The 16568-nt window shown below is 39.8% G+C and overlaps 1 protein-coding gene across 3 annotated transcripts in view; it reads right to left on the bottom strand.

The window, feature by feature from the left end:
• Window positions 1–1211: 1211 nt before the first annotated feature.
• ano10a (anoctamin 10a) overlaps window positions 1212–16568 on the bottom strand; it is a 35346-nt gene continuing 19989 nt past the window's right edge. For 2 of the 3 annotated variants that reach the window (XM_008286196.1, XM_008286195.1), the window contains exons 14-16: window positions 11088–11204; window positions 8883–8899; window positions 1212–3097 (exon numbers count right to left, since the gene is read on the bottom strand). In XM_008286196.1, coding sequence (XP_008284418.1) covers window positions 3028–3097; window positions 8883–8899; window positions 11088–11204 — 204 coding nt within the window. In that variant the 3' untranslated portion in view covers window positions 1212–3027. The remainder of the gene's footprint in view (window positions 3098–8882; window positions 8900–11087; window positions 11205–16568) is intronic. The other variant, XM_008286197.1, reaches the window with a different exon arrangement.

Raw genomic sequence — 16568 nt, 5'->3', positions numbered from 1 at the left:
TCCTGTGCTGCATTTATTGTCCATGACTGAAGTAAAATGTCTTTCATTAACTGAGAAAGAGCTGCATTGGCTGCAGGGACGGCAGAGACAAATGTTTAAGTGAAAATCTGAAGAAGAGATGGATGTGTCAGTACTAGAACATTTAATGCTTTTAAAAGGTTTGAGGAGAACTGTGTTTCCTACAGATTCCAGCCTTTCAGCAGAAGATCACCAAACCAGTGTGTAAAATCTTCTAGTCCTACAAATGTATTAATCCACACACAGACTTTCACAAAGGATTTTTTTTCCTACCATGACCTGCTCCGTAGTTCATCATCGTGGTGCGGTGTGAAATTGATTCCTTAAAGGTGGAGTCAGTGATACTAATCTAATTCACTTTTTAATTCAGTCCGCTCGCTGCTGTTCTCAGTGTGCACTAAATAAAATGTTTGTACGGAGCCCTGGTTGTGTATATTGGACACAAAAAGGCTGCAAAGTCGACCAACTCTATTCCAGGTCCTGTGCATGCTCGTATGTGTTCGCAAAGACTCCACCTTTAAATTTTGGGTCACTTGGGGGCCACAGAAACGAGCTGCAAACCCAACACTATGGCTGTGCTTGTGTCAACCTGATGAATGAAAGGTCAATATTTAGTGTCCTTCACTCAGATTTATTCTCCACCAGCCAGTCGCTAACTCTGAACATTGTGGGCTACGAAACCAAAACTAGCTGAAAGATGCTAAAATGCTCCCCAGAACTGAGCTCATTCTATGTCACTACAATGTCAGTCAGGCAGTAAATAGATCTAATATTACCATAAATCGATTTGAATCACTAAATTGGTCTAGTGATGAAGATCCGGAGCCATGTGTGTCAGAGACTGGAGGCAGCGTTTGATCCAGGTCACTGAAGGTGTTGAAAGGCAGTCGGTGGTGATTAACATGCTGCATGACACCGAAGAGCTTTACTCTCTATGTTTGGCAACCTCAGCTCTCCGCCTCACTACTCAAGTAACCCAGAAGCATCCAGACCAGATGGCACGCCGCAAGTTTGTTCGGAGTTGATCATTCTATGAACTTGCCTTTTAATTTCCTCACACAAACACAGTGGACCTTCCAGCAGGAACATAGACGGGATCGCAGCAGACAGGAAGCTCAGTGTCGAGCATGTTTCAGGCCTCCAGCGCTAAAATCCAATATGTGCAAATGTAGAACAGGTACAGCTGGACACACTTTTCATTTCCTTGTTTTGGAGTTTATTTAAGCCAAGGATGGTTCCAATGTGCTGTTACAGCTTCAGTACATTTTGTAAAGTAAATACTACAGGACAGTATGAGGAGCATATAAAAACAAGATTGCATTGCATTTCAAGGCACCAGGGGTGTTAGAAGAGTGCATGGTTTTAAACTTCAAGTCATAGTCCTCTACGCTGGAAGCAACTAACTGATACTGGTTTTAAGATAATACGCCAGTCACGTCACATGCTACGATAAGACAGTACAATAAAATCAATTATGATCGCTTGTGTCTGGAAGGAAAGGAAGGCCAAATGAATTTGCATTTTATTGTGAGATTAAATCAAGCTGAACACTGACTGAAAGTTCAATATTTATAGTATTATAACTTTTTTTTAAACTTTAAAAACGATCCACCAGATTTTATGTGGTTTTCCAAGATACTGTTGTCGAGCCTTGCCGTGTCAGAAACGTCCCTATCAGTTATTAAATTAGATCATAATCACATGACTGACAGAATGTAACCTGATAGGGCAGAGGTCAGATTTGTTTCATGCAGGCTTGACGGTGTTGTCCTTGCTGCCATTAAGTGTAAATGTTGTATTTATTTATTATAATATTATAGATAAGAAATGTTACAGTTCTAGTACAGGGTGTTGAGTTCAGTACGAGACATTGTGCTGTGATCCAGCTGTCAGAAGTCTATTTATGTTGATGTCTTCACACTCCCTGAACAGAAACTCTCGAGTGGAGCTGCATGCTGAATGCAAGCTAGCAGGATTAGCCTTCAAAGCTGAAGATAATGCACAATTTATATGAATTTCCGATGTGGTAACTCACACTTAACATTTGAATCGACCTTGCTAAATTACCCATGATTCATATTTAAATGTATTTTATATTGTCTTTTTATATCAACAGGATGCAGCATTTGATGTCCTTAACTATAAGATTAACAGCCAATGAGCTCCTGCTGAATAGAGTTTACACTACATATAAATATGAAACTTTCTTTGGTTTGTTTTCTATGAAAATGTACCAAACTATCAGTTGTGTGAACTGTTCTCTTCGGTCATTATTGCATTTAACGATTAGTGTTTTGGTTTCTTTTAACATTTAAATCTTTGTGGCCTTTCTTTACTTCCATGCTTGAAGTGCTGAGGATAAAAATTCACGCAGCTTTAATACTGAGAGACTGTCAACATCAGTGGTTAAACCATCAGTTAAACCAGAAGGTGATTAGATGGAGGCTCTGGTGAAGGGTGTTGACTGTGCAAACACCATCAACCATCGTCCTGTAGGCTTAGTAATTACAACTGTTGGAGACAAACTTTCAAATGTGCATCATCCCAAACCTCAGTCCTGATTGAACCCAACCCAAAGTGACTTTAGTGGCTGAAGAGCAGAACACAAGCAGAAAAGTACTTTCATCAACAGTCTTGCATACGAAATCGGTATTTTCTACAGTATATCACGTTTACAGCATCTCTCTGTGATTTGAACACCTGGCCCATACTTCCCACCGTTTATCCCAGAAGTACACAACCCCAACCCAATACCTCATTACAGTACATGTCATTAAAGACCAACACAATACATTTGGTACGCAGCTATGCTTCTAAAGCAACCTTCTTCTATTCCACCCCTGGAATAGTGAACCATCGTTTTAGTAGAAACTCCCGCCCTTCAGTGATGCGGTGAAGATATTGCAGATTAACCGTGTATTAAAAACAGCCACACAAACGCCAAAAGTAACATAATACATACAATAGGAGGAGTGTGTGTCAATACGGGGACGTAAACAAGAGTCTTCATCAGTATCTGGGGGCCCTCCGCTCCTCCTCACTGGAAAGTCTTACTGAGCTCCACGGCTTCCAGCATTTTCTGAAACACATGAGACAGACAGCAGCACGTTTATATTCAATCAGTTCAGTACAGGAAAGTGCAACGTGTGTGTGTGTGTGTGTGTGTGTGTGTGAGAGGGATATCCCACCATCCTTTCTTAGCTGTGCACTTTATTGGAATGTAAAGCAGAAGACACACTGTTGTATGAACACTTAAGACATATTGGAACGGCAGGAAGAAAGATCCATCGAGTGCGCTGTAAATAATTTGTTTCTCAAAGCTTGTTCCCAGTAAAGCCCTGAGGACGCTGCAAAGGTCATGTAAAATCCAAAAAATGTAAACACCACTTCCCTACTGGTGCTACCTATTTTATAAGTGTCCCAGATGCAGAGTGTTTTCCCAAAATGACATTAAGGGCTGAGCAGCGAAGGGAGCAGAGGTTCTAAAATAGCATTACATGTGAGCAGGACAGTCAGTGTGCAGCAGGCTCTGGACAGTGTCCTGCAGATGAAGTCTGTCAGGGGCTGAGGACGGCAAGAGAAAGTGTTCTTTGTAGTGTTCTGCTGACAGCACGTATCTCAGAGAGGATCACAGGTTGACTGGAGCAGGACTACAGAGCGCGTCCCTATCAATGCTGGCTGGAGTTACACTGTAAGCAAAAACCTGATCCTGATATACAGATCTGATCTTCTCACAGCTGTCTAAACACCACAAGTCTGTCCGCTGGGATTTTTTCCACAAGGTTAGACAGAAGTGGAAAGATCAGGTCGTACAAAAATGTAGGATGTAAATAAAGATGCAGAGTACAGGAAGAAGTTCTGTGAACTCTGACCTCACATCTAAATCCGAATGTTAGCACCTCGTCTCTATGCTACGGAGCTCAATGGAAATATATATATATATGTACGCACACACGCTCTAAAATATACACACACGACTGCAACTCATGCACCACGTGTACTCCACTTTAGTTTCACAATCTCCTTATTGCTCATTATTTCTCTTTTTTTTCTATTTTGAAGGAATACCACTCATCACACCTCGTTATCACACAGCCTTGTGGACCACCTCACTGCCCGTACTGTATGAGCATGTGACAAATAAAAACTTAAAGTACAGAGCAGACAGTTTTTGGTTCCAGTTGGCCTCGATGCTCCTGGTCGCTCTTTAATATATTACAGTGTAGGACTTTGAAGACGTTCCTCTTCCCTCGATGCGGATCTTGGCAGAGTTACGTTTTAATCAATTAATTCTTCTGCGCTTCTGGCAAGAAGCAAAGCAGGCATATTACATCTGAGGTTGAGAAGTGTGGGATGTTATTAAAGTTTGTCCCAAAGACTGATCCACGGAGAGGCTGTGCTGAGGCAGCCGTTTAACTCCGGAGCTGATTCTTCAGGGGCAGCGGAGGGCTTCAACACATACTGACTCCCTCAGGAACATAAAGCAGCAATTACAATAAATCCTTTCAATAACAAGCACAAAGACTGGATTGTTCCTCCAGGACAGAAAGCAAAGAATTCATGTGTTTTACTGTTCTGATAGTTAACAAGCAGGATGTCTACAGCCTGGCTTTACACTCTGACTTTTATCTGCTGAATTTGCAAGTTTATCAAACATTTGCTGGCTTCAGTTTCTCAGGTTTAAGGATTTGATGCTTTTTTGTATTTTCATATGATCACAAATAGTGTTTGTTTTTTTGTTTTTTTTTAAACAGTTTTTCTTACATTTTCTATACTAAACAATAAATCAGCAATGCAAATAAACATTAATACCAGAGCTACTCATGTATCTGTATAAAGTACCCATTGCAAAGACAGAATCCTACTTGCGCTGTTATGAGAACTGATGAAAACCTATAACCTTCTCTTAGTGTGTTTTTTTTTCCTCAATAATCCCACAGCTCACTATGAATGATGTCTTACATAACGCATGATATCCTGCTCACCCTGTTGTCCCCAGAGCCACAGTCTGTTCTATATGTCCTTCTAATTGTCTGATATGTCAGTACTGATCACTGAGGAGAGGAAGCAGGGCTTTCCAGAGCCTCAACACACATGTCTGAATGGCTATCTTTATGAGGAACTTCACTGTCATTGATTGATCTTCATTTATGTCGTGCCTTAGCCAAGCATAAACCTAACCTTGCTCTAACCTTAAAATAAGTCTCTACATTTACATTATGGGACTTGGTCTGCAAAGTGTCAAATCGGAAGTCAAACATGAGCACAAAAGATGTATGTCCCCCACAGCATGAACTAAAGTTGTATACTCACAAACAAAAGCACTAAAACGAGCACAGTCATCTTCACACCAAGAGTCTATTTTTGTCTGCACATGTAACCACAAATACACACATCCACATAGCTGGATACGTCCATGCCTTCGTACCCTTAAACACACACACAGATGCCCTTCTGCATTCTTATCAAAGCTCATGCAGCCCCAGTAGATGTGGGCTTATTTAAACCTATGGGCTGTGGGGGTTACTCACTGTTATTATAGTGCTATAAATCAGGACTGTTGCAGCTGCAAACTAATGAAGTGATTGCCTGACAGGCCTGTGTGTGTGTTACAGCTCCTGACCAATTGCTGGTCATTTTCTTTACTGTGGTTGTCAAAAAAACTGAATAATGGACACAAGTATCATATGTGAGTGTAATTATTGGTCACATTGTGTTGTGCAGCCATGGAGCTGCTTTAGAACTGAGGGATGCTCTGCTCCACTCTTAATCGTCTGCGTGGTTATATGCGCATGGGACGTATTACACAGCAAAAGTGTAACGCCTCGTCAGGTCTGAGCTGTAGCTACTGAGTGTGTGAGTGAAGGGTGTGAGGACCTGTTCTGCTGAGTCTTCATCCCGGATTGCTGACTCTGACTGATGGAAGATTTGAAGCTTTATTTAAGGCTTAGCTTTCACCGCCAACCGAAGGACGGTGGGAGACTCCTGTAATTTTGTGACTTTCTTCAGTCCTCAGTCACAGTGACCTTTATCTGACCTTCAACTAGAGCTGGGGTTTTAACAAAACGTCATCTATTCTAAATCCATAATCAAATCAGGTTAGTAAGTCTGATCCTTTCCAACCCTGTGTGGAATATCATAAAGTTTTCTAACATCCTTTTTAAGGACTTATTTTATCGAGTCAAAGAATTAGTTCAGCTAACAGTTGTTGTTGGGCAAGAGTCCAGGACTGTTTGAGGGGTAGATAACAAGCTCAGCAGGAGCAAATCTGAAACATTATGGCACAACAGCTGGAATATACTGGCTGTAAACCTAAGTCTTCTGCCTGATCCAAATAATGTAGTCCAGATTCACAAGGATGAGTGTAACAAGCACTAAAAATGATTTAAAGTATGAAATGTTCAAGTAGGACTCTTAGTTATGTTGTCTGTACAGTTTAACTGTCTTTTCACTAAAAAACTATCTTTGGTAGAGTTAGTGATAGAATTGGTCTTCACTCATTAAAAATAATAAGGAGAGATAAAAAGGTTTAATAAGAGCTTTAAGACTTCATAAATGGTGTCAACCGGGAACTGGAACCAACACTGGACTTTCTATAATCCAACTGTACCTTCCAAAGATCCAAATTTGCCTCCACAAAGTTAGCTTAAGCCAAGTATACTTGTCTAACCCAACTTCTCAGCTCAGTAGGCTTTACAACAGCAATCCAGAGTCTGCCCAATCACTTCATAAACTAGATAATGAATGGGAACAGCCTAAAGCTATTGCTTTAATACAAGTTGCTGTACATGAATGACACTACATGCAAGCTGCAGGTACTCTCTGGTTTTATAGGATGGGTGGGATATGATGTAACACTAAGGGCTGCTAAATCAAACCCAACAGTGGTCATTATCTTACTGTTGAATCTGCATCAGCTGGGACAACCAAGGATAACTCAAAGCCTAAATAGATTAGATAAAAAACTTTGGTGTCATTGTACTGCAGTTCAAGACAAGCAATTACATTTTAAAGGCACTCCCTGATTAAAACATGTACAAAACAAGAAGACAATCTATAAAAAGACATTCTTGATACAGATTAAAAACATTAGAACAGTTTAACGCTTAATAAATATGTAAAAGTGCAATGCTTAAACTGCGAGGTGTGGCAGCAGGAAAGGCAGATATAATTACGTAAATTGCACATATAAACACCATAAACAGTCTAATCAGCTGTTCTCCAGCAGTGTGTCAGTGAGTATTTGTGTGGGTGGACAGTGGAGAACCAACAGTAATGTGCAGCAGAAGTGCTGTGTGTATATAAAAATAAACAAAAGGATGACACTTGACATAAAACCCTGTGAATAAGAAGAGAAATCTGGACAAATTTTAGCATGCATTCACTGAGAAGGCATCAATGTGCCATGTATGTACTGTTCATGTAATGCTGTGGTCTTTCAATCTGCTGTGACTGATGTGCTCAGATGGTACTGCAGATCAAGGTGACTTGTAGCTGGAGAAGCGCAGCCAAGAAAGTCACTTATCTGTCTGATCAAGTGTCTCCTGTGGGATTGTGAGGGCCTTGCTAGTTCTGCTAACAACTTTATCCTACAGCACCTCTCAGTGTCTGAATAGTGAGAGCCAATGAGCACATTTTATCCGTCCACATTATTATTCTATGGAACAACGTAGGGGAAAGGGCACCTCGTTGCATTTTATTCTAATCAAACACTCCTGTCTAATTTTTAAATGTAATTAACAGGTAATCATAACTCACAGCATCATTAAATTATACAAGACTCTGGTTTCTCTAGTATCAAATTGATTTGCACCTCATGCATGTTAAACAGCTTCCTGGCTGTAGCCACAAAGAACTCCGTTTGACAAACTGTTGTGCATGACTAATTCTATTCATGTGCACATCAGTCTGCTTCCATATTGTTCATGATCTCAAAATGTAATGGAAACACTAAAACCAGTAACGTGCTTCACTAAATGAGTTTTTAAAAAATCCTTCTCTTGCTCTCTCTCTGGCTCTCAGTCCCAAGCCGACTGAATACATAAATATTAACAAATGGCTCACGAATATGTTGTTCCATTAAAAAAAACAAACAAAAAAGAAAGCTGCTCGATTACACAGTTATGTCATGGACGATACAATATGGCACAGTTCTAGTACCGAATTAAAGTATTAAATCCATAAAAAGTCATCAACATGTGCATGTGATTTGTTTAGAATGCTTCACTAAAAGCTGCTACAGCTTTAGCAAAAAAACGTCTGTTCTGCATTACATGTGTGGCAACACTTTTAATGGTCAAACTGCTATGAAAACCACAAAATATTAAACAACCCAAAAACAAAAATACCAAATAAAACTGCAACTGTTGGAAGTTATTTCTCATGTGGCATCCTTTAAGCAAGCAGTCGACCTGATTGTCCTCCAACAATCTGTACTGTATGTCTGTCTGCCTAACTCAATATGTTAAAGTAAAGGTTTGCCTTAAATAGCACACAACTCCCCTAATTTAGCTCCAACTGTCTTAATACTTTCCTTTCTGTCTGCATGTGTTTCTGAGTGTGAGGTCAAACACACTGATATCCACTGCAGACAGGCCGAAGGTTTGGTGCCATGCTGAAGGTTAACCTATTAATAACCGTTTCCCATCACAGCTGTAACAACAGTGGAAATGATGATCTTACTAAATTGCTAAATACTGGATCACAGAACCCAGAATGTTTAATCACAAATTCACAACAAAATCACCTGAGTTAGAACATTAGATGAGTAGTCATGATTATAAACAAGTCCATTTACTCAAAGCACAAAACCATTTAGTAATGTCATAGGACTCTCCAAACCACACACAACCTGAGCGACTTACCCTCCATGGAGTTGTCTCTGCAGAACCAAGAGACCACAGAACAACGCTGATTAAACCAAACCTCTCTGGCTGATGTATGGGGGTTTGCACATGAAATGCATCAATTAAGGATATTAAGGATGAGGTTTTATTTAATCTACAGTAAAAATCGACAAAGAACACTACAGCTCAGGACTGAAACTAAACATCAATAAAGTATCTCTGACGTATCAATGGTAAAGATCGAGAAAGCAGATCTAATTTTCTGTATAATTTGTGGCAGAGGGACCATATAATGTAAAATTCCCTTCCAGTGGATGGGGACACTGTATGTGAAATGTTAAACTCATAAATTGCCAACACAACGAGAAGCAGCGGAAGACTAACAGCAACCACGTGAAAGAAATGATGAACCAAAAGCCAAAGAGCTCATCAGAGAAGCACTCAGCCCTGTCAGTCCACATCAAACAAATGGCTGCGGTACAGAGCAAGCTAATGCCTTACTGTGGAGCCATATCAATACTATTAGCATAGGGCACACCATTTGTCTTCAACAAAGTGGTCTGGGACAGGCATCAAGAGCCCATTCTGAATGCTAAATGGGAAGCTATAGACCAGTATGTTGTTATGGTCATATGCATGAGACTTCCACTTTAGTTTGTCTGGGCTGAAATCAGTTAGGCCAGACTTTGGAGAGGGAGTTACTGCCTCACCACAGCGACTTACTAATGTATGTCTGCGTAAATCACCATTCTGACAAAACATTGAAGTCACATTATGAGGACAAAATGTCACAGAACAGAAGTGAACAGAGTTTAACATAGAAGAAGTGTACTGACAGTGAGGCTTAAATCCATATGGTCCAAAGCATTATTCTCATCACAGTGGATGTAAATCTACCACAGAAGCTCAGTCTACTACATTTTGGTTGTCATAATTTTATATCTTTAATGGATGAGGGGAAAAATAGTTATTTTTAAAAAACTGCTGCTGTTGGTACAATTTGTTGATTTAATCTCAATTGCAGGCATGCCAAGGGTGATGGTGGTAGCCGTTTTTTGGATGCTTTGATAATTCTACAGTTTTTAAAGTTGAAATCAATTTCCCAGAGTAATGATGTATATTTAATTAGTTTTGTTGGCTGCCTTGCTCTTGTTTTTGCACTTGCAAGGGAAGATGCATCAAGGTCAGCTGGGTTTCTGGAGGGAATTCTGAATAGGGACAATACTTCTAAACTGATGATGGCCTGTAGGGCTGGACTGATGGAGCAGTTATTAATTAAAGAGTTAGCCAAATCACTGCATGTGTGCGTGATATAGTCCTGCATCTACAAATGTGTTAAATTTACAGTTTATCTGGTGAAATAATGTAACTTTGACGAAACAGAAATTTTCCAGCACACACACTAAAGCTTGGATTTTGGGTCATTAGGCAGTTATGACTGGATGACAATGCTGATGAAGCAGGCAGGCATGGACACACACACACACACACACACACACACACACACACACTGAAAATACTTGTGTGTGTTTCTAAGGTGTGCATCAGCTTGATCAGTGGTGCGGCTCACACCCCTTCCAGTGAACCTACTGAGACATGATGCTGCTTGTTTAATGGCGTTAGACGTGCTCGAGTGCAGGCCATCACAGGCTAACACTGTCAGAGCTAAATGACAGGACGACATTACAACGCTGTCTCTGCAGCCTGTCCTTTCTGTCTGGGCTGAGGGTTTTCAAGTAGCACATTTAGTGATGGAAACCTATTTAACTTTAATCATGACTAATAACATCTGAGCGTCATTGTTTTATTTTCCTTAACAGTTCTTTGTATTTCTTGCTGATGTAGTTTACAGCAAACTCTGATAAGCACTGCTTTTACTAATATAAAGGAGGGGGGCTGCCAATTACAAACCTGAAAGCAAAAAGACAGCTGCTGTGTGAGAAATAATTGATTTGATGGAAGCATTTGCAATACTGCAATGTTTTTTCCTCCACTGTTTGTAGCCATTTTGGTGTGATAATAACTCCCCCACATTGGTCAACAGCCAGCATGTCCTCGATTTTCATGATTCTTCATACTTGGGCGTAAGTGACTAGATGCATACATGCCTCAGGATTGCTAATGCAGTTTTAACTTGCTGAGGGACACTGAAGCAGGAAAGAACTGTAGAATGACAAAAATGTTGAATATTTCCTCCATCTATACAAAGGAGTCAGATTTTACCTTTTTCTTGAGAGCCTCCAGTGATTCAAACTCCAGGCGTGACAGTTTGATCTGGATGTGTTTGGGAACATCTGGGATGAGGAAGGTCAGGATGAACTTGAAGGCCAGCAGTCCATGCTGAAATAACACAATGACAATACACAGATATTAAAATAGTTTGGAGTTAGCTGTTTGAGGTTTTATGTGCATGCTTCTTTTCTAAATGAAAGAAGGAAAACATGCATCAACATAACTTGATTACATTTTTACAGAATGGTGTCCTTCATGGGACACTGCTGTAAAACGAGAGAGGACAAGAAGAGAAAGGGAGTGAGTGCGTCTGGGCCAGACAGACAGCCTCTGTGCACGTCCTTGAAGCTGAATGAGGACAAATAATGAAGTCCTAAACATTGCAATGATTGCTTCTTTTCACACATGCATAAGATATTCATTTAAACAACAAAATATGCACGTCTGCACATGTCTGGATTGTATATTTAGATATATTGTGTGTGTGAGTAGCACACAAGGGTACATAGAGACAAGTAAACTGAATATGACCTCTTACCCAGAATACTGTGCTCCTAAATGCTTTCACTTGTTCCTCTCAGATTCAGTTTCTTCCACCAGACCTTTGGTTATCAGATACAGTGAGCTGCACACATCTGAATCAGCAGAGTGCAGGTTTTCCCACTAAGATGACAGTGCACATTCCCTCACATGAATGTGCACTGTCATATGTGTGAGCCCACTAAGAACCAGTTTAAAAAGTGTGCCCCACACACACACACACACAAACACACACACACCTGTGCCAGTCCGTCTGGAGACCTGCCAACTGCCATCAGCTCCTTTGATTCAGTACCCTTTCCCTCATCACAGTAATGGACTCATGTATGCTACAGTAGATGGAACAAATGGTGTGAGAGTGAGAGCAGATAAGAGGGCACACTGCTGTGCACAAATGGGTTTCGGGCTTATCACACTGAGTGATTTGGGTAAGATGAATGAAAATGAGCTTTTGGTGGTAACATGTTTATTCTAATATTCTCCCTAACATTACACCAATCATTCATACCAACGTTAACATTAGCTTTCGCCAAGTATGTTCACCAAGTAGAATAAAACGATCAATCTGCCTGGTCAGACATCATAATTTCATTTTTTATTTTTATTAAACTGAGGTTACCCAACAGTTCAGTGATGTTTGTATTTAGCCAAGATGTTCATTAGACATATTATTTATGCACAGCTAAGACTAGATGAGGTTTTAACAGCTGCTAAAAAGAACTGGCAACTCTGAGTCCTGCTAATTAAGATCAGTCCTAAGCAAAGGCAGCATTTCTGGCTGAAAGAAGTATAGAGGAAGAATTTCTGTCATTCCATGCAGCAGAGCAGCTTCACTAATCAGCAAGCAGAACGAGCTAAGAAAGCCCTGATCTTAGTGACTTGTCAGATTGATTGAAAGTGCACAATAAACACTCCAGCTCTTAGTTGATTGTTAATGCTATTCAAGGCTAATTTATATTTCTGAGTGTTTCGCAGGACAAGGTTAGGCGAAAGACAGAGGAAGGACTGAAAAGAGAAACTGACTTGGGGAATTTGGTTTTGTCCGACATAATAGATGTGATCAAACTTCAAACGTTCTGTATAAAAGCTATTTGTATTGTTGTTGCTCCACCAACTACGTTAAGCTGGCGGTGGAACTTAAACTGACTGATCTTCACTTATATGATACATCATTTCTCCTCAGCTGCACTCACAGAGGGCTTCTAATTAGAGCAAAATGAGTGTCTAATATATTTAATGGTGATATAATATATCAAAATAATTACAATGTTTGGTTTTCAAACAATGTGAAAAATGCCTGATTTGCAAAATGGAGATTTGAGTTCCTTTTAATGTCTCTCAAACACCAGCGCTAGCAGTGAGAAAAAGTTGTCTGGAGTCACATCAATATAGTAAGTTGTTGTCAATTCCTTGCAGACATCAGAGGTTTGAGCTACAAAGTCAGATTGATGGACTAGCAAGGCATGTGGCGCCCAAAGCCACAGTTTACAATGTCATGAAGATGACTCTCATAACCTGGGTAGATCACTGCAGTAACTTATGCTGCACACCTGAGCAGCTCCGGAGGATGTTATGTTCAGTTAGAGATGAGCTGCAAGTGCACTCTCCTGACCATATTCTCTATGAGCGATATAGATTCTCTGATGAGGGGATACATTACACTTGCAAACCTGCCAAAGCTGCAAGCTGTGCAGTTACAGCAGCGCACACTGTGTGCATTCAGCTAGTGATGCAAAAAATGCATAGCTATGCTTTTATGCTTGATCCTGATTTGCAGCCAAATCCCAGAGAAAATTTAATCAGTAATATTAATTCCACTTTGATTGGGCCAGAAACTAAAGTTATTTCCATGCATCTTTCATTACAACACAGTATGTGATCAAAATACACTTCTTGAGTATCAATAAATGTGTGAAGTTAAAGTGCAGCTACCATGGAAGACATAAGCTATCGAAATAAAAGTGCACTGAGTAGAAAAAGTAATAAATTATCTTACGCAATTATTAGTTTTCTACTAGTGATAGTGGTGTTTATTAAAATAAATGTTTAAATTCCTCATAGCTCTCCATTGTAACAACTTGCTCCTCTTGACTGAACAAGGTGCATCATATCCATTTTGTGCAAAAGGATCAAATGACACCCCTTCTATGCCAGTGTGCACAGAGCTTGGTAAAGAAGGCCTGGGTTAACAATGAGGGTTAATACCCATCATTGTGATACCTGTTTTCTCTGATTGGAGGCTTGGTTTTGTCGAGCCAGCTAACACAAAGAAGGCCTAGCCAGGTCAAACGTGTTTGGCAGTTCACCCCTCCTATTGGTCCTATGTTGAAAAGACCACTGTGTTGTATGAAACGGCCACAAGAAAAATTGGTTCCAGTATCTGAGAGATAAGCACACAATGAAAAAGAGCAACGTTTTGTCTCTTTAAGATCCAGATGCATTGGTACTCTATATCAGAAATGACATGAATCCACTCACACTGTCTGCTTTTATTAGGATACTAAAAATCCTTAATTTAACCCACCAAACTGCAAATACGTTTGGGAGGTATTTTGGGATTCATTGTATGACATCTGTTAATATTGCACATCAACTCCTGTTTTGGTTTTTTAAACAATCTTTAAATTATGTGAAAAGATAACAGGCTTGCTAATGGTGCTTTCCTTTTGTTAGTGGTGCACATCCAGCCCTACTTACCATGGAGAGGCATGCAACTGTAATGAAGTATTCTGGAATTGTGTTTTGTTTTGAGTTTATGCAGAGAGAGAGAAAAAATCCTGATGTGTCATAAAGGAAAAAAAACAACAAAACATTGAGGACTATGTTTTGGCCATATTGCCCAGTCTTAATCCTAAACGTTATCTTGGCCATATTGGTAATGAGAATAGTAATCAGAACAATACAGTCTGGAGACACAATGGCAGACAGCTCTTTAAGTGCAGCTACACCAGTGACAGGACTAGCACAAATCAGAGAATCACAGCACAACTGCTATTTCCACTGCTCAGTGTTCAACACTTCGTGCTGTTACCATGGCACCCCTTCGCTGTTAATTGGAAAATTAGCATTTCAATCCACCATCAATTCAACTGATGAGGAACAAAAAAAATAAATGTGTCATTTCATGTGTAATATGACATTAGCAGAATATGTCATTATAACTCATGCTCTTTTGCATGCTGTGGAGTTATTACTACACTCTTTCTGGTTACACTGCTGCTTATTAAACTCATTAGTGTACTTTGAAACCTGGCCAGATGACTTGAAAGAGGGCAGCCATGAGGACACAACAAAACACAGACCTGACTTTTGAGACACAAACACAATTTGTATAAAACACAACTCTGATCACAGCACTCTTTAAATGTTAATTTTCAATTTTTATAGACTAAAACTAAAATAAATCAGTGACTTGATATTTACAGTAAGTGCATTAAATGTACTGAGCTGTGTGTTAATACATGTCTCATTTTCAAATTAATTTATCTGAAGTATTTGCCAGCATCAAATAACTTTGACATATTACATAATAAGGTTGACGTGATGAACATGTTAGCACATGCACACACATCTAACAGATACAGAACAACATTAGCAAAAATGCCCAAGATGTTTGATACTCATAAATTTATCTCAAACGGACTTTTGAAATTTTCTGATGTTGTGCACAAAGCTAGCTTACCCAATTTGAGAAAGAGAATGATTTTGTATATCTGCTTCTGCAGAGAGTGCCAGTGAAGTAGATTGTCTTGTGTGCAGCCCAGACCACCTCCAAATGTGCTCTGAGTGATCTGATGTCAATGCGTCCTCAGTGCACCTTGGGTGCATTCGCACATGTACTTAGAACTGTCCACTTGTATTCAGCTCACCCAAGACACATGGTAAGGCCAAGTTGAACAGAGCTTAAGTCTCTCTGCTCTGATGTGGTCTCCAGAAACTACTAAGGGAAGTACATAAGACCTGTGATAGTGAATAAAGTTAGCAAAGTCATTCTGTCAAATGAAAAGGTGAAAGGTGCTCCACTCTGCAGAGCTGTCTGGCACTGAATGACACCTTTCATGATACAAATTGAACCCCCACTGTAATTACAAAACACTGATTAATGCAACTTTAATGTAGTTCTTATTCATTACGATAAAAGCACCAGAAATCCTGCCATCTTATTATGATTACATGGACTGTCTGAAAATGTCACTTAAAATCAAAAACAGAAGGTACCTTTGTGTGCTGCTGACACTAAGCCAGTAGCCCCATATCTTCAAAAAATAACATAAAATAAAATGAAAATGGTCTGCAAGGATGGTTTCCCTAAAAATAGTAATACCTGTACACTGACAGCATCCTATTATATAATGTAAGTTTAGAAGATTAAGCAGCCTGGTACACCAAGTTCCAAGCCAGTTCACTACATAGAAAGCTATGCACACAGTGAGTGCTGGGTGGACTACTCTATTGGCAAGTCCAGGCCTGATGCTGTTGCCAGTGGGCGCAAACTAATCTGATTATCTAAAAAACAGTGTAATGAGATTACTGTGTGGTAGGCTGTTGAAAATAACCTAGGAGAAAACACAATTTGACAGACACACATGAACAGGGTTGTATGTGGGCATCCTTATCACCTTGCAGACCATCACTGATTACAAACTGTTTGTTAAAATAACACTGGAGGACAAAATTCTAGATTCAAGCAGGAAAATGACAGAAATGTTCACACTAAACCAAACTGGAAGCTGGTAAGAACCTTCATGCAATTACAAACAACTTTCTAAGCCTATAGTATAATGTTACACATTTTATTTAACTGATATGTATTTGTTGATTTGAAGCTGCACCGATCAGCCCTTTCAGTTTCTTTCTTACAAAGGATCCAATGACTGAGTGTAATATGAGAGACAATACATCTAGTAGTGATGTGACTGATTGACCGGCAGG

Source organism: Stegastes partitus, unplaced genomic scaffold, assembly GCF_000690725.1.
Source record: "Stegastes partitus isolate 25-593 unplaced genomic scaffold, Stegastes_partitus-1.0.2 Scaffold441, whole genome shotgun sequence".
NCBI lineage: Eukaryota > Metazoa > Chordata > Actinopteri > Pomacentridae > Stegastes > Stegastes partitus.
This window is presented reverse-complemented; position numbering and strand designations above follow the sequence as displayed.